Below are 18,841 nucleotides of genomic sequence, written 5' to 3'. Positions count from 1 at the left end.
TAGATCTAAAGTCGTTTTTTTAATTACTGTCATTATTATTAAGCCAGGTAGAAGAGAAGCAACTATACGGAGTTGCCGCCAGGGAAGGGCTGGTGAGGTTTCCAGCTGAACAGAAGCTACATGGAACCAACTCCACTTAAGTTGCAATGGTTAGTGCAATTGATGACCCACACGTTGGGGTTTCACAGTGCTGAAGAAATGACAGATCTTTCAGTACGCTAGTCCACATTGCTGCTGGGAACAGCTGTAAGTAGATCTAGGCTGGACACGGGAACAATTCTGTATTTCCTATTACTGGGTAAGGAAAGATTCTTTGAAATAAGGAACAACTACTATGCCTAAGTAAATCCCAGACCCACTGTCTGGTGGCCAGTACCTGAATGAAACCTGAAAGGATTTCTTGACATCGCATGCAGTCCCACTGACCCATGAGAAGAAGCATCCCCAAGTTCCCCACCTTCTGGTTAGGATTTTAGTGCAGGCCCTGAGGTGCCCAGAAGACGAATCCCTGCATGATTCCCACACCCTCCCAGCACTAAGCAGGATGGGTGAGGCAGGGGCCTTTTCTCAGGTCCCATTAAGTTGGATTTCAAAATCCAGACAACACACCACCTGGAGAGAGCGGTAGAGGCCACTGTGTGTGGAGGAGTCAAGGACTGTGGAGGCTGCGGTGGCCACCTCAGAAGGAAGAGGGGGGATTCTCTTCTGTCTTGTAGAGTTTACGAAGACTGGAGTCCATCAGGAAATCCACTGACCTGCACAATAAGGAAGGAGGAGTTAAGAGGGAGGGAACGTGAAACAGAGACCCTCAAAACGTATTTCTATGTCCCTGAAATTTCTCCTGGAGGCATTTTGCCTCCACAACTTGGGGGACAGTGTGGATTTTTGATTCTCTCAAGAAAATATCCGTACCGACACACAAATTCCAGGGTATGGAAGCACAACTGTCATCTATGAGGTGCTTTCGTGTACTGTTAAATCGGGGGTAGGCAACATGTGGCCTCTGTTGCCCCCCACCCGTGTGGCCTCTGCCCCACCACTGTCCCTCCCCAGTTTTTAAAAATGGGGCTTTTCCCACCCCCAAAGGCATCTTGTAGCGTACTGCCACTACAGAGCACCAAAATGGTCAAACTGAACTTGTTCGCAAACTAGATTCAACCCTCTTAGGGCTCTGTAGCTAAAGAGCCCTAAAAGGGTGACATCTAGCTTGCGAACAAGCTATAGTTGACCTTTTCGGCACTCCATAGTGCTCTGGATGCTAGTTTTTTTCACCTGGCAGACTGCGGCCCATGGTGGTGGGGGGATGACCCCTGGGAGTCCTAAAGTCGTCCTCTCCTGTTTTAAACTATTGGGTTTCTTTTATACTTGTGTATTTGGTTTTTTTTCGGTAGACTGCTTTGTGATCATTTTTGTTGCAAGGCCATCTAGAAACATTTCAAAAAACAAAATGGTGTGCCCTACAACAACACTTTCTCGTGGTCGCAGAGGAGCGTCAGGAAGATCCATCTTTGAAGGCAGCCTGCTCTCATCTTATTGACCTGGTGCCAGTAGCTGAGTCACATAAGCCTCTGAAAAGCTGCAGTTTCTTCCTGGAACAGTTTGAAATCCATTGCTGGAGAAGGCACCCCACCCCCCACTGAGTTGCTGTTACTATTCATGCTCTGGTAACCTCCAGGTTAGACTGCTGCAAAGCATTGCACGTGGGGCTGCCTTTGAATACAGCCTGGAGTCTACCATGAGTTCAAAATATAGCCAACATATTAAAATACCAACAGATTTTAACTTAAAGCTCTTCGTAGGAGAGGCGTTTTAACCTTTTGAAATCTGGGGGAAATACACAAAAGCCAGGAAACCACCGAATGATAGGTGGGTGGTGGAAAGAGGCTGGGGCCTTTGGACAGCCAGATTGGGACGGCTAGATTTGAGCCCAAACCATAAAAAGGTAATAAAGCAGAGGTGCTTAACCCCTGTTATGTTATGTACCTCCTGCTATATTGTATTTTTATGGTTTCTTGTAAACGGCCGTATAAATATTTATTTGAAGGATGGCGTAATTTTTTTTAAAACAAAATGACATCACCTAAGAGATCATTCTTTCATGGTCCCATGTACTGTGATTACTCAGAACTTGAGCACGAGTGAAACACAAAGTCAAGAAAGATATACAGCCAGGCAAAAATGGGTAGATCCTGAGGAGGGCTGAATGGCTGCAGAGGGAAAATAATGTGAGTACCAACAGCAGAATCTAAGCAAAACTGGATTTGCCGGCGTCTAACAGCAGGGGGCACCAATGACTTTGAAAAGCAGAGAGGACGATACCGGAGGTGATCAATAAGTCATGCTTGACATTCCGGATCAAATGGAAGACAACTTGGTGTTGCCGTATCACTGATTGCACAAGGCACCCTCTGGGCGGAAGGCTTACTTATAGCTGAATTACATTCTTGGCCAAGGATTTTTTAAATTCATGTTATTTTACTAAAGGGAATGCAGATATACAACTCAAATTAGAAAAGTGAGACCAAGTTTCTATCCTATTGTCAAAATTAAGTGTTCCAACATGATGGAAATAAACACCATTTTTTTGATTTAAATTATTTTGTTGAAAATTTTCCTTGGTTCCTCTAGAACAGGGCTGTGGATCCTAAGGCCCGAGGTTCCCCAAATGGCCACGCCCCCTTCCCCTGCCCCCCTTCTCCAGACTGAGAGTGGGATAAGGGAATACATGCTTATTCCCCATGTCCTCTTCTCTGCTAATGGATTAAAGCAGAGGTGCCCTCCAGATCTGTTGGACTACAACTCCCATCATCTCCAGCCAGCATGGCCATTGGAGGGCACCAGGTTGGGGGAAGGCTGAGTTACAGAGTGTTGGCTTTTCTGCAATGTCCCCCCCCCCCCCCGCAAATTCTAAAAGGTTGAAATGCCTCTCCTTAGTTACTTGGCAGTAAGAGCATTAATCCACAATGTGCTGGTATTTTGTGGGTTTGGGCCCCTGCCTTTTGCTCTACCCCTTTTGCCTTTGGTCCATCCACCACTAGAGTGCAGCCCCTGATGTCAACAGGAAACTAACCATTTCTAGGTCATCATCCTAAACACACGCGCGTGCGCGCACACACACACACACGTATTCCAAAAGTACTACTGTGGAATGACAGGAATTGTCACCTAGGGCAAGTTTCCACCCTATCGGCTTCACTTTGTTTGCAACTTTCTTGTGATGATTCCCCATTGCATCTTTTTCTTTTCCAGTTTCCACAGCGCTTAAAGTCCCGGCTTATCATCGCTGCGGCCTGGGGCTCTGTGCTGTTTCCACTGAGCTCTAATTGAATTATTTTCTTGATAGCCGGGTGGAGTCTGAGTGGAGTCTGGACTGGGTCTGATGACCTCATCCGTGTTCCTGCCTCCTCGTTCGTGTTTCCAGGACAATGGAAGGAGAAGCAACTGGAGGAGTAGGGGATTTTAAAAACGGAATCAGCTTTGCTGTGAAGAGAGGCTTTCGCCCTCTCCCCCCTTTCTCCTTTCCCCTGAAAGTCCAGATGCATCTGCATTTCAGAAGCAAGCCTCATTGAGCACAATGGGAGTTACTTCCAAGTAGATACATGCACATGCTTGTGCTGGGAAAGGGCGGGGGGAGAACACAAAGAGGGAAACTAGCCCCCATTTTGACCCAGAGGACCTCACTGACCACAATGGGAGTTACTGCTGATGAGACAGTAATGGGTTTGCTGTGGGAAAGAGCGCGAAACCAACCCTCCATTTTAATGCACAGGATCTCTGTAGGGAAGCTGTGAAGGAGTTACGTCCAAGGCAATGGACCAAAGCATCAAGATCGCGCATAATCGTATTTAAGGAATAGGGCTTAAAAGTGTGCCATTTCAATTAAGGGGGATCTCTGTACGGGTCGGAAGTAGGCATTCAAAGGCAAGCCTCATTCAGCACAATGGGAGTTACTTCTGAGGAGATGCTAATTGGTTTAATGAAGCTGCAAAGTACTGTCTTCCTAAGGCAATTCCTCACTTAGGGCCTCACTTGGTCCCTTGCTTGGTAACATTTAAGGAATGGAGCTTTAATGTGTGCCATTTCAACTGAGGGGGAATCTCAGCCTCATCCACCACAATAGAAGTTACTTCTGAGGAGACACTAATGGGTTTGCTGTGGGAAAGAGACCAAACCCAGCCCCCATTTTAACACACAGGATCTCTATAGCTGTGAAGGAGTTACGTCCTAAGGCAGTGGGATCGCGTTTTGATATGTGCCGTGTCAATTGAGGGGCCTCTCTCCTATTTCTGTGCTCACTGAGAAGGCAAGGCTCAGTCAGCACAATGGGAGAGAAAAACCCTTGACTGGGGTCATGGGCTGTGTTCTAGTGCTTATTTTCAATGATATTGTAAAAGTTGCTCCCTCAGCATCCTGCTCCAAAATGGCGATGTAACTTCCGGAAAACAGGGAGGGAAAGGATCGGGTCACTGAGGTCAGAGCGACACACCCCCAAAGGCTGGGCTACACACCCCATGGGCAGGACTATGATTCCACAATCGACCCAGTGCGATTGTGGAAACTGGTCAGTAATGGAGCTGCGGTAAGCTGGAAAAGTCGGACTATAAGCAGTCTCAGAAGAAGCGGTTGTTCAGCAATAAAATGTGGGGCTAGTGAATGGCCACGACATCATGGAAACACAGAGACCTCACCGTGCAGCCAGGTTGGAGTAAATCGCTGGTGGAAACACAGCCCTGTTCTTTCCTGAACTTTCTCAAGAGTTAGTTCGCAACAGATGTACAGGATCAGAAGATATGAAAGAGACCACATCTGGTAGAAGATGTCATCAAAATGCAAGCCAAGCTTTTCAAAGTCTCTGGACCTGGGAGCTCTGACTTGGTTACAATCCTCTTGGAAGCTCAGCAAAAGGCTGAGAACCTGAGCTAATTCAGCAGAGTGGTGAAGAGGCTGTAAAGTTCAGGCTTGCCACTGGCCATGCCACCTGGGAATGATGGGAGTTGCAGTCCAATACATCTGGAGGGCCCCAGGTTGGGGACAGCTGCAACGTGCAATATGGGGCTGATTTATTTTAACTTCATTTCTTAAATGCATAGTTTGTTTCCTAATCAAAGCTCTCGGGATCTTAAAAGGAATCTGAGATTGTAACCTCCTCGGTGCAGGGACCTATCCCTTGTACTTTCTGAAGTGCCATGCACACTGATGGTGTGATATTATCAGTAATATAATCATAACTAATTACCAAGAAAAGGGATGTGAAGCGCTTTGAACACCACACTAAAGTGCTAATATAATTGCTAGATGCTCCTTTTGTTTTGCTATTTATACAAGACTCGACATTCTTGGAAGCTTATCTATTTAAGGCCAAACTCCACGCTGTAGAGTTCCATGGCTGGAACTTCCAACAAAGGTGTATGAGCATAATTTTCTTTTAAAAGCAGCAGTGAGGGAAAGGGCAGCAGGTGACGCTTTTCAACGTCACACCAATTTCACAATTTAAGTGCTCTACTCCCCCCCCCCCCACAGCTGCTATTAACCATGGAACGAAAAACAGTCCAGCACTTTCGTACCTGTATGCTTTCACCTCTGTGGCTAACAGCGCTTCTGGGGTGACAGTGTGCATCAGGGTTATGAAATGGGGGCAAAGGCATGTCCCGCTTCTATTGCACTGTGGCTCTATTCCCACCCTCAACTGCTTTTTGAAGAAAATCACATGGCTGGTTCTATTCACGACACTCCAACGTACTACGTGGTTTGGTTTCAGCATGAAATCATAAGGCAGTTTTTCCCCAACCCAGCACCACCCGGATGTGTTGCACTACAACTCCCACAATCCCCAGCCAGGATGGCCAATGGCCATCCTGGCTGGGGATTGTGGGAGTTGTAGTCCAACACATCCGGGTGGTGCTGGGTTGGGGAAAGCTGTTATAAGGAGCATATGACAGATCCACACCATACCCTGGTTTGAACTCCAAGCAGCTGAGACGGCTCATACCTGTCAATGGGTTTGATGATGAAGGGAATGGCCGAGAGGCCGACGGCTGTGGTTGCCCACTTCCTGACTGAGAGGGGCCAGCGGGTCATGCTGCCCATGAGGTAGAGGGAGGCTGCGCAGATGCGGTTAATGGTGAAGCCGGGAATGACCACGGAAGCCAGAGCTTGCCACACGAACGTGTCCACGACTGCTACCGCTGCCCGCGTGGTCCGCCCGTCCTCCTGAGGCGTTGTCTGTCAATCATAGAAAGGATGAAGGAACTCAAAGTGTGCATGAACTTGGATGTAAAAACATGAATGCACCTGACCGTCAGGATGCCTTTTCCTGAACATGCAAGTAATTTTTACACAAAACAAAACCTGGTTTATACATTGTACTTACCTGTGGCCATGTGTCCTTATGGTTTATGCATGCTCACCTCTTCTATAGGTATTTTTCTATATTCCCGTTTAATTCTTATCACTGTACTTCTAAAATAAAACCTCTCCAAATTTGTAATTGGATCCTTTCCCCATTTTTCTTATACTAATTCTGTTGTAAATCTTCTTGAAGCTACCTTTATACCACATCAGAATATTTCTCCATCCAGCCTGGTATTGTTTGCTTTGAGCAGTCGTAGCTTTCCAGGATATCCAGCAGGGAACCTTTCAACTCATGGGTTCAGAACCTCTTTCGGCCAGAGGGCCAAATTTAATTTTGGAGAAGCTCTTGGAGGCTCTTTTCTGTTGTGGGTGGAGCCAAAGGCAAAGGGGGTGGAGCCAAATATTTATTTATTTCATTTCTATACTGCCCAATAGCCAAGGCTCTTTGAGCAGTTCACAATTCATAAAAATAAATACAAAAACTACAACATTATAAACATAATAATAAAATGTGATCTAACTTTTTTTAAGATACAAAATTTAAAACAATTAAATAGCTAAAAACAATTTCAAGTCTCAATTTCAATTAACAGACCTGTTCAAGACAGCTGACTTAAGTGCCCCATCATATGCCATTAAATACCTGGGAGTAGAGCGCGCTGAAAAGATGACAGTGTTGGTGCTAGGCAGGCCTCAGTGGGGAGCTCATTCCATAGTCAGGGGCCACCACCGAGAAGACCCTCCAAAAAATACTAGCCTATTTTAGTGGAAAGCTCTTACCGCCAGTAAAAGAGCCTTAGGAGAATGGGGGGAAACCTTTTAGAATGGGGAAAAAACTGCACAAAAGCCAGGAAACACCAAACAGTCAGTGGTTGGGGGAAAGGGAAGGCCATATAGGGAACCCAGGGGGGCAGGATTTGGCACTTCTACCTGAGGTTCCCTACCCTTGTTACCTGGAGGCACCAGTGACTGAACCTGCAACATCTTCCATGTAAAGAAGGAGCTCCACCACTGAGTTACGGCCTCTCTATTGTGTCTGTACAGTACCTAGCATCTCGCAGTAAGAATAGTACTCTTAGGAATTATGTGCTTCATTGCAATGGTGCAAACAAGCGAACAGCCTGCTTCCTATTTGGGCTTTTAAGCTTCACCCTGCCTCCTTTCAGCATAGCGGTCTTTGCCCACAGCCTTCCTTTATAGAAACTGACAATTCAACTGGATGATTATTATATTTATGACTCCAGAGCAGCCTTTCCTAACCTGGTGCCCTCCAGATGTGTTGGATTGTGACTCCCATCATCCACAGCCAGCATGGTCATGGAAGGCACCAGGTTGGGGAAGGCTGCTCAAGAGAATACAGTGTTGGAGAAATGACAAGTAGGGGGGCAGGGAAGAGCCTAATGGAGCTTATCTCAGGACTCCCATGCCACTGTTAAATCTTATGTTCAGCACTCTGCATGTGACCCACCCATAATAACTTTAATCCCTCCTTCCTGCACTAGAAGATTTTTTTTTTAAAACCCAGAAGCTAGGCTAACCTTTTTGGTTGGTGGGCACATTTGGAATTTTGAGAGTGTTGTGGGTGCTCTCACAAAATGGTTTCCATGGGGAGCGTGCCCATTCATAAAATGGCTGCCATGGTGGGCGTGGCCAGTCACAAAACACTCATTTCCCAGAAGGCAAACTGGTGAGACTAAAAGAAAAGTAACCTACTTAAGAACCTATGTAAAAAGCAGAGATGGGTGGGATCTAGGCTCCAAAACACAAAAACACTCTTTTGAACTGTAATAAAGGTGGCACTGGGGGGCAGGCCTTCACTTTGCAGCATGCCAGCCTCCCAGTAAAGCAAAAATTATTTTTTTAAAAACCGTAAGACAATAAAAATCGGTGGAGGCAGACAGCCGGGCAAGCACTAAGAGCCCATGGGTACACGAGGACCATACTGGAGGCCCCAGAGCTAGGGTACATCCACTATACTCACAGTAGCCGCCTTCTTGCCTTTATCCACGGCATCTGCTGTCACGTAGGCGGTTGCCACTCCGTAGCTGGCCCAGACCAACGAGACAGGCACGACAGCCCTGAAGGACTCCCCGACTTCATTAGCATAACCTGCAACACAAAGGGGCATCAAAGAGTCAGCAGGGGCATCCATACTCTTCCGACGATCTCAAGCTCCACCCACTGGCCCCGAAAGGCGCCATTTCTGCAAAAAAAGGACCAGCAGCAATAATCCAATTGCTGTCATTGGTTCTAAGAGCTGATGTGTCCACAGCCACCCAGAACCTGCCTGCTCCGTCATTTTCTCATCCTAATCCACTGTTCAATCAAACGGAAAGATTACAATTTAGGCCCACTAATCCTTAACCACAACAACTTGTATGTAAAAAATAAAAACAGGCAAAGAAACATTTTACAAATCTATGCCTTTTGTTTTAAAAAAAACCACCCCCATGACTGGTTGAGCTGCCGTGAGGTCACAGGATGCTTGTGAACATCTTAGCCGCTGAGAGATAATGCCACGGAAAGCTTAAAGCTGCTGTGAGGGAAGTTGTAGGCTGACTGAGACGGGAGTAGGTGGGGAAATCTTGCATAGGGCCTTGGGCAGGCAATCTGGTGCCCTCCAGACATTTCAGACTACAGTTCCCATAAGCCCCAGACAGCATGGCCAGGTTGGGGGTTATGGGAGCTGTAGTTCACAACATCTACAGGACATTTGGTTGCCTACCCCAGCCTAGGGAACAGGAAGACCTGTGTACTGTTCATGGGAAGAGTATTGGAACTCTTGGATTGTGTAAAGTTTGGATTTGTAAAGCTTTCAGTATCAGCTTAACTGGATCACGTTGAACTGGGTTAGGTATCACAGCAGGCCTGCTGCACAGGGTTTGGGTATCACCTCTCTGAGCATCTCTGAGCAGACTAAGAACATAACCTAAAAATCACCAGGCTGAATGAAGCCAGTGATCCATCTATTTCATTTATTTAGTACATTTATACCCCTGTCTTTCCTCTCAGGAGGAAAGATGGTTGTTGTAAGGACAACAAGGATGTTGCAAGGACAACAGGGGGAGGGTGGGGGGAGAGAAACTTTGTACCCTACCATGACCTCCTCCAGAGGAAGGAAGGGATAAAAATATAATAATTACATTAAATTAACCTGCTCTCTCTACCCTCCAAAGTTTCGCCTCCATCATCAGTTTTGCTCCCATGTGCTTTACTGTAGCAGCTGATCCCACTGGATTATATTTAGCCGTGCAGCACAAGGGGTGGTAATGGAGTCTCTTTGGGCTGCCTGATACCCTTCAGGGAGCCTCCTCCGCCTCCTCCTGCTGTCCTAGCAGAGACCTTCCCAGGATCCAGAGGGAGTCACCTTGGCGTCAGCCTTCCCACCGACGCAGCAGAAATCTCCCAGTGAATGCACTTTTCTCATGGGCTCCTGCTTCTCAGATATACCCGATGAGAACCAAATGTTTGAGCTGCCCCATTTCTTTGTTGCAACCCCACCCGCACTCTCCCCAGCTTTTCACTGCAAGCTCCATAGTCTTCTGGAGCTGCCTACGGCTGTGTCTGAAATTGCTGCTCAAGACCGTTTAGGTCCGTGCCAAAACAGTCGTCTGAAGTCTTCACCTGAGGCTCTCTTTAAAAACAAAAAGCAAACACACAATAGAGATACAGCCCAAATCTCCCGTGGAGGGCTATTGAGGAGTGAGAGGGAAAGGGGCTTCTTCTTTTTTAAAATACTCTTTAAGAATTATTTCCATAGCAAGGGACACAGAACAATTCAGCATCCCAAGGGGGTTCTTAATTCTTTCCCCACCTGCGATTTTTCCCCACGTGAGGATTTTAAGAGGAAAATTGCTGGAGGAGAAAGAATTAAGAAGCCCCCTTCCCGCTTATCCCGGTCTTTACTGGAAATTACAGGCCTCTGCAAATACATTTTATAAAAACACATCCTGGGGGGTGCAGGGAGAGAACTACACATGATAAGAGCGTCGCATGTAGCTTGGCTTGCACCATGGGCTGCTTCCCACCACTGCAGCACAGACGGCCAGCTCCAGGTTTGAGGGGGGAGCCTAGGCAAGGTATTCTGCAGTAGGCCCTCTCAGTTGGTGGGCTGCCTCTGGCCGCAGGCTTGCCTGATAGCTGCTGCTGCGTCTTGGAAACTGCCCACCATTGTAATTACCCACAATGCCCCAGAGAGAGGGGTGCCGAAGTCGGGCCTTGCAGTTTCTGGGAAGCCCGTTCTGACTTCTGCCTGCGGCACTGCTCCTTTCAGTGGACACGCAGCGTTAGCTTAGATTGCTCTTGCCATGCCACTGCTCAAAGCATGACAGCCACCAGACTGAGCTGCATAAAACCAATCTAGGCCGAATCCTGCGCATGGTGGCAGGTGCTCAGAGGCCGCGCCATCGCCATGAACTGACGCAGCTGGCAGTTCGGACTGGCCAAGCTTTTCCCACAGCCACCATGTGCCAAAAGACAAATACATTAATTTATGTATTTATTACTCTAGCATCCCACCTTTCCTTAATGGAGCTCCAGCTTGCTTACCAGGTTGTCTCCCCACCCCATTTTATCTTCACAAAAATAAAGTAGGTCAGGCTGAGACCTGCTAATGGCCCAAGGTCACCCAGAGAGCTTCATGGCTGAACAGGGATTTGAACCTGGGTCTCTTCAGTCCTAGTCCAATGCCCTTACCCACCACACCACATGGGTTTTATATGAATAGGCCAAATGTAAACCCCCTGCAAACACCTCAAGCAATCCTTCTGTCAGGGCTTGGAATGTGTATCCCCCAATCCAGGGTCCCAGTCAGGAACCAGAAGTGGGCCTAAGGCACGATAGATGAGAGGCAGGACAAGCAAAGGCAGAAGGCTTCTGATATTTATACTAGGCCCGGCTAAACCAGGGGCCTTATATTGCTGGCCAGTCACAAAGACCAATGTTGTACATCTCTATTCATTTCAGGGCCCGAACACACAAAGGCCTGCGGCACTCATTAGGCAAAGTCCCGTCCTCAGGGCCAAACCACACGTTACACCTCGTTGCTTGTCTCACTTCCCAATGTTTTATTTTAAAAAATGAAAAGCAGGGAGAGGAGGTTGCGGTCGAGAGTGGTGGAAAGACAGGTGGGGTCGAGAGTTGCTTAACCCTTTCCCTGTGCCAGCCATTTCTCCCCTCAAAATTTACACACTCACAAGCTGCTTTTCCCCACAGAGTGGGAAAGATGCAGGTCCCCATATCTTTTTCCCCACAGGGAGAGAAAATCAGCTGGGTGTGTGTGATGCATTTATAAAGCAGAAAGAGGCTCGATGAGAACGAATGAAGCAGCCTATGCACAAGACTGTAGCTCTCTTTTTGGGTTTTGAACTCCAAGGAAAGTTATACTTAACTGCAGGTAAGAGGTCATCTGACCTTCAAACCACAAAGTTCATGCCTCAAGGTCCTCTGATACCTCCACTGGCTTAGGGGATGCATCTTTCCCATGCCGTTCTTTAAAGAGCTCGGGCTTCGTATGAGAACACTTACTGTACATCAGTTTTGCGCTGCATGGGAGGTGTGAATGTGTGCACCGCAGAATACATGCCCGTGCAGTTGTCAGACAGGAGAAGAATAATCCTACAGCAGGGGTGGGGTTTCAGCGCGAGGGCCAACTTCAATTTTGGAGAAGCTTTTTGGAGGAGCCACCCCTGCCCTCCAAGGAGGAAACACAAAAAGACTTGGAGCAGCTTACAGACGAACATTGGCTCAGTTCACACATTGCAACAACCCTGGTTTTGTTTTTGTTTTAACCCTGGGTTATTTGAACATGGCAGTTTGCTGGTGCATCCTCCCCAATCACTCCTGGGATGTTTATCACAACACGCACACCAGGGGCTCTGGCTCCGCTCCCCGGACTCTGGAGTCTCGGTTCGCACGTCATGCAAACAACCCAGGGATGGAGCGTCCCTGGATTGTTTAGCTGCTCTGGCTCACAATGGGAGCGATCAGGCCGTGTGCACCAGCAAACTCGCTTGCTCACAACAACCCAGGGAATTTTTAAAATGTGCAACCCAGGCCATTGTGCATAAGCTTTTGGGGACTTGAGCGTGGGATCCAGTTGATGAAAAAGCTGATGCCATAATACATTTGTTAGCTTTAAGGTACTACAAGCCTCCTTGTTGTTTTTGCTGCGAAACAGACGAATCCGATACCCCCTGGAAGTTCCTTCCTACACAGGGAGGCTACAGCGGGCAATTCCTTACCCAGAAAAGCTGCTCACGCATCATTCTTTCTACGCTCTATATACAGCTTCATGGTGGCTGCTGCCTATAGAGAGGCGATTGCCAACTTCGTTCCTTGGCAGGGCCGCGGTGCCTTTAGGAGCAGCGTGCGCCAGCTGCCAGGAGGGAAAGCTTCACCTGCGGAACGGACGCCTGCCGTGTAGCTGTTAAAGGCGCAGGGGCCCTTGCCAGAAGGAAGTTGGCAACCGCTTCAAAGGAATTTTTCCGGAGTAAGGGCGCGTAGGTGGACGGGTCTCCGGCTCTCCGCTCTCCAGGCAGCGCGAGGATCCGATGCACGTTTCCTCGGGAGGAAGTCCCGCTGGAGGCTGCTCCTTGTCCGCAAGCGGGCGCGGGCTGGCCGCTCGCCCGGCGCCCCGCGCCGATCACTCACCCAGGTAGCGCACCCACGTGTCCCGGTAAAGGTCGGCCGGGGGCGGCGGAGGCTCCTCCTCGGCTCGCGATGCCATCGCCGGCTGGTCCCTGCCGGCCTCCGCGGCGCCGATCCGAGCCGCTCGCCAAGGGCAGGGGCAGGAAGACGCGCCCCAGGCCGGCTAGCGAAGGCCCCGGGCCCTCTCCGCGGCGCGCCACCGCATGGCGCACGGCGCACGGAGCCGGGCAGCCAACGGCCGATGGAGCCCACCGAGCCCGAGCCCGGCCAGGCCAGCGGCCTTCCTACTGGCCGCCTGCCCGGGGACAGGGCGGGGAGAGCGGCCCGGGCGGGGAGGCGGAGGAACGGAGGAGGAGGAGGAGGCCGCCCGCCTGCCCGCCTGCCTGCCCGCCCGTGTGCCAAACTTCCTGTCGTGCCAGGCCAGCAGCCGGAGCAACCCGAGGCTGAGACTGCCCGGGCACCTCCGGCGCGGCTTGACCCCCCGCCCCGGCTCCAGTCACTCTCTTAGTGTCGCCTGGGTCTTCCCAGCATCCCGACAGGCAGAAGTTCGCCCGGTGGAGCCCCCCCTCCCGGCGTGGCTCTTCCTCTCCAAACTTCAGTTTCTTATTCTTAGTCCCAGTTTTTCTGCGCAGGAGCGAGTCTGGCGCAAATAATTGGCCGACCGAGGCTGCGTGCCACACAACAGGCAGAGACTCAACAGGTGAAGTCTCCCCCGCCCTCGCCCGACCCAGCTCTTTATCTCCCAAGTTTCAACTTGTTATTAATTTTCTGCATGGGTGCAGGTTTGGTGCAAAAAGTTGGCCAGCCGAGGCTCCGTGCCACACAATAGGCAGAAATTCAACAGGAGGTGATTCCTGGCAGGAACATCCATAGTTATAGGGGCAGCTGTGTCTGTTGAAAGTCTGCCTGCCTTTATCGAAAGCATTTCTGTTGTCTCACTTTTCCAGAAGCTTAAGGTGGTTTATATGCAGATAATGAAAGGTGGTTTGGAAGCACCATAAGCCATTTTGGGGTGCACTTTGAGTCCCCACTTTTGAGGGAGAGGTGTACAGAGGGCTCTTTTTCAGATTCCTCCCCACCCCAAGTACTGGGGTGTCTAAGTGTCTTAAGCTGCACATGTACAGTATGACTTCTCATTGGGAAATACCCCTCCAGTTTTAATACCCTCCATCAGTGAGTCAATGAGTAAGCATATTCGTATGTGCTTTAAAAAAAAAAAAAAAGCACCGGAAGCCATATTGGTCCATTAGAAAAAAATATATAAACCCCACTCTAGGGCAATCATCGTACCGATCACTCGTGACCGAGTAGGATTGTCTTCCAGAAATAGAGTCTTAGCAGTGGGTCTGCAGGTGGCTGTGAAGACTAATTCTGGATCCACACAGCCTCCCACAGTGAGGTTTCCAGGTGGAAGGCGGTCACGGTGAGGGTTTGCTTGACCTGCCTTCCACTGAGCTCGTTTCTCCCTTTCGCCCTGTACTCTTGCGTCTTCAAGGTCCATAGAGCCTTTAATATAGCCTGACCTCCAGTTGGAACGCTCATGGGTTAGAGCTTCCCAGTTCTCAATCCTTATGTTACATTTTTTTAGATTAGCTTTAAGAACATCTTTAAATCTCTTTTGCTGCCCACCAATATTCCGTTTTCCATTCATAAGTTGGGAATAAAGTAGCTGCTTTGGGAGACAATGATCAGGCATTCGAACAACATGGCCAGTCCAGCGAAGTTGACGTTGGAGAATCATTGTTTCAACACTGGTGATCTTTGCTTCTTCCAGTACGCTGACATTAGTCCGTCTGTCTTCCCAAGTAATTTGCAGAACTTTTCGGAGGCAGTGTTGATGGAATCTTTCGAGAAGTTGAAAGTGGCATTTGTAGATGGTCCATGTTTCACAGGCGTACAGCAAGGTCAGTAGTACAATGGCTTTGTAAACAAGCATTTTAGTCTCCCTGTGAATGTCCCGATCCTCGAACACTCTACGCTTCATTCGGGAAAATGCTACACTCGCAGAGTTCAGGCGATGCTGAATTTCAGCGCTGATGTCAGCTTTTGTGCAGAGATGGCTGCCAAGATAAGAAAAGTGATCCACATTTTCCAGCATCACACCGTTAAGCTGGATTGATGGCGCTATAGAGGGATTGGTTTGTTCTTGCTGGTAAAGCACTTCGGGTTTTTTGATGTTAAGCGAGAGGCCGAGCTTTTCATATGCTTCTGCGAAGATGTTTAGGATAGTTTGGAGATCTTCCTCTGAATGTGCGCAGATTAATTTGTTATATGTGTGGAGATCAGTGCACAATGATCAGCACACAGTCTTCACAGAAAAAGGCTCTAATCCAATGGCATGAATAACATGACGATTGGTAGTCCTTTATCTGTTGCAGCCTTCGTCGGCCTTCACAGCAATAATACCTATATTAAGACCAACTAAAATGTCACAAAATAGTGAGCAAGCTTTCAAGTTCTCCAGAACTCTTCATCAAGTAAGATGTTAAACAAAACAGAAGGGGGGGAAAAGTACTTAGTTGTTCTCCACATTTGCAGTTTACAACATTCTTGGCCTAGAATGCAGAAAGGAGTTTTGCGGACATTCTTGGAGTAGGCTATCAAAGTACAAGGTAGATTCCAAGATGTATCCAGGGCTATCAGGACAACAAAGGAAAAAATGGATGTGTCCCCATTCCCCCCACCCCTATCACACACACTTTTATTTTGAGAATATCCCTCTAGCAGTGAACTCTGCTGTTGAGTGCATCAAAGAGGATCATTAAAAAACAAGATGGAGGTATCAGCATGCACAAAGGAACCCCAATATTTATGTATTACTTTATTTATTACATTTATATCCCACCTTTTTTCCTTCTTAAGGAACCCAAGGCGGCATACATAATCGTCCTCCTCCTCCATTTTATCCTCACAACAACAACCCTGTGAGGTGGGTTGGGCTGAGAGTCTGTGACTGGCCCAAAGTCACCCAGTGAGCTTCCATGGCCAAGTGGGGACTAGAACCTGGATCTCAACCCCCCCCCCCCATGCCAAATCCCAATGAGAACTAAGCATACTCAATAACCATGGAATATTGAGATTTGGGGTTTGGGAGAGGAGAGGAGAGGAGAGGAGAGGAGAGGAGAGGAGAGGAGAGGAGAGGAGAGAGAACAGTTGAGGATATGCTCTGCTACATTTAGTTGCAGGTCTTATTTGTAAAATCAAGCACTTACTAAGTTCTTTCTCAAACCCTAACCAGAACACACAGGTCTTTTGGGAGGCAGAGAGTTTATTTATATATGCTGTCTTGGATCCAGACTTAGGGCGCAATCCTATGCATGTTTAGACAGAAAAAAGCATTCCCCAGCCAGCCATGCTGTTTTTCTGTCTAGACATGAATAGGATTGCCCCCTAAGTCATATTTAGAGTAAAGACATTGAAACCAGCGGGGCTTAAGTTAATTTAGTCATGACTAAGTCCTATTTATTTCAGTGGGTCTGCTCTAAGTACGACTAAGTCTGGATCCAACCCACTGCATTCAGACTTGATCTTTGCCCACACTCACTTTTAGGGCTGGATCAGCACAGGTAGAACCCTACAGGCAAAATATTCACATCACTTCAAACCCAACGCTTTTTCAGTGGGGTCATTTCACACATTCAACTGCCAGCAGTTGAGTGTACAGTAACGGAGTGCAGAAAAAGGAACACGGCGTGTGAGAATGAGGCCTTGATCTGTTCAGCGCTGACTTAGCCAACTCCACTAAAAAGCATAGTGAGTGTTGTCAGTGGAGTTTGATTGGTTTCCATGTGCTGAATGCTTCGTCAAGGGATCCACAGAAGTCTGGCCAATTCTTGATAGCCATTCCCTCCCTCCCTTTTCTTTAGCACACTGCACCCAATTTACAAAGACACATGTGATTCAGGAACTAGATGCAGTCCAGAAACCCTGCACCTGCAATTCAGGGAGCGGGGAGGCTGTTTGGAAGGGAAATGCAGAAGGATCGAGAGGGACCGACTCAAATGAAATTGGGTGAGGGTGCTCAGCTACCAGTCTGCTTGTTCTGGAGAAAAGTCAGCTCAGACCATTAGATGGCAGCTGTGCAACAGTTTAGACAAGTGACCTAATTTTGGCCACAACAGCCGTGTGTGGTGAGTACAGACTTCCATCAGAATAACAGAGCAAAGCAGAAATCTAGGGAGTTTGATAGAGATGCCATCTTCTGATGTGGGGCTCCTGTTCCTCCAAATGGAACATAACACAGGCAGTCACCTTTTCTGCCTTGCAGGATGAGCCTGTTTATTTTGTATATATATTGTGTACAGTTTAGGTTTGCCTTGTTTACAGCTAATTTGCATTCCTTTTTGCAATGTTGCGCATGCTTGTTTTCTGTGTGAGCGTGTCAGACTTTGCTGGAACTGAAGACATAAATATTTAGAGCCCTTAGCGTTCTGCAACTGGTCTCATCCCACACATTACGATTCCATGATCGCCAACCTGGGTTTGCAGCTGAGCAAACCCTTGTGAGATAGCTGGCTCTCTGATGTGTATCCCAGCGTTCCTTCTTATTTATCCTCCGAATATTTTTTGGAGTATGCGATACCCCACTCTTCAGTATAAAAATTCTCAGGACTGGTTTCTAACAGATGTTAAAATTCCAAGAAATTAAAAGTTATAGCAGTTTAAAAAACAACAATCATGCAATAGCAGCCTTATCCAGATAAGGTCCAAATTAGGAACCAAAATCTAAAAGACCTGGTAAAAACCTAAAAAAGAACAAACCCGACTAGAAGCATAAAAGGAAGGACTTCGTTGCACAGCATGTAGTTAAACTATGGAATTCACTACCACAGGGTGTAGTGATGGCCACCAATTTGGATGGCTTTAAAAGGGGGAGTCGACAAATTCCTGGAGGAAAAGGCTATCAATGGCTACTAGTCTTGAGGGCTGTGTGCTACCTCCAGTACCAGAGGCAGTGAGCCTCTGTACACCAGTTGCTGGGGAACATGGGTGGAAGGGTGCTGTTGCGCTTGTGTCCTGCTTGTGGGCTTCCCATGGGCAGCTGGTTGGCCACTGTGGACAGAATGCTGGACTAGACGGACCCTTGGTCTGACCCAGCAGGGCTCTTATGTTCTTAAGCAAGCCTGTTGGGAGAGAGATCCAAAGCTTGGGTCCTATAGTAGAAAACACCCTTTTCAGGGTAGTTGTTGTGAGGATGAAATGGAGAGGAGGAGGATTACGTACACCCCCTTGGGTTCCTTAAGGAGGAAAAAAGGAGGGATAGAAATGTAAGAAATAAATAGATTTCCCCAGTCACTAATATACTGGATGATGTGCAAGTCATCGGATAGGGTTGTCTCATCCCCACATTATATTTGTAGGTGTTTGCTGAAATCGTGGATGTACTTGGGAGCTAGATATGCTCCCATGGGCTAGAACCCCCTTCGATAGATGCATCTGACGCCCACACAACCATATGCCGCAACAGATGTGTAGTGCTCCAGGGACTTTCTTGTTTTGTGAAAAGGATGAATGTAACCCAAGCCTTAAGTTTCCCAAGAGGCTAAATTACATACCAAGGCCAAAGACAGGAATTGGCAAATAATCCCTAAGTTAGCCCCTCCTCCTTTCTTTCACAGAGCTAACTTCTGCCCTTAACAAAGATGGCTCTAAAAAACTATTTAGGTCAGCCTGTGAAAGCACTGGCTGGTGGGCATGTGGTCTTGAGTGACAGAAAGCCAGCTGCCATAGGGATACCGAAGTCCGTTAACTTGCACAGCCTGAGGAGTAAGCTTATACAATAAAACCAGGAATGGATAATTCATGAGGTCTTTCCAAGCACGTTCTGCCCAAGATTCTTTTT

At 47.9% G+C, this 18,841-nt stretch overlaps 1 protein-coding gene across 1 annotated transcript; it reads right to left on the bottom strand.

Moving 5' to 3' along the window:
* Positions 1-13,311, bottom strand: MTFP1 (mitochondrial fission process 1). Its single transcript, XM_084819436.1, has 4 exons — positions 13,003-13,311; positions 8,333-8,460; positions 5,990-6,222; positions 1-755 (listed from the first exon to the last, which is right to left on the bottom strand). The coding sequence occupies exons 1-4, from the start codon at positions 13,076-13,078 to the stop codon at positions 680-682; spliced, it is 513 nt and encodes a 170-aa protein (XP_084675562.1). The 5' UTR covers positions 13,079-13,311; the 3' UTR covers positions 1-679.
* Between the last annotated feature and the right edge of the window lie 5,530 nt (positions 13,312-18,841).

This window comes from Heloderma suspectum, chromosome 13 (genome assembly GCF_057233095.1).
Source record: "Heloderma suspectum isolate Gila_16-S chromosome 13, 16-S_ref, whole genome shotgun sequence".
NCBI classification, from domain to species: Eukaryota; Metazoa; Chordata; class Lepidosauria; order Squamata; family Helodermatidae; genus Heloderma; species Heloderma suspectum.
This window is presented reverse-complemented; position numbering and strand designations above follow the sequence as displayed.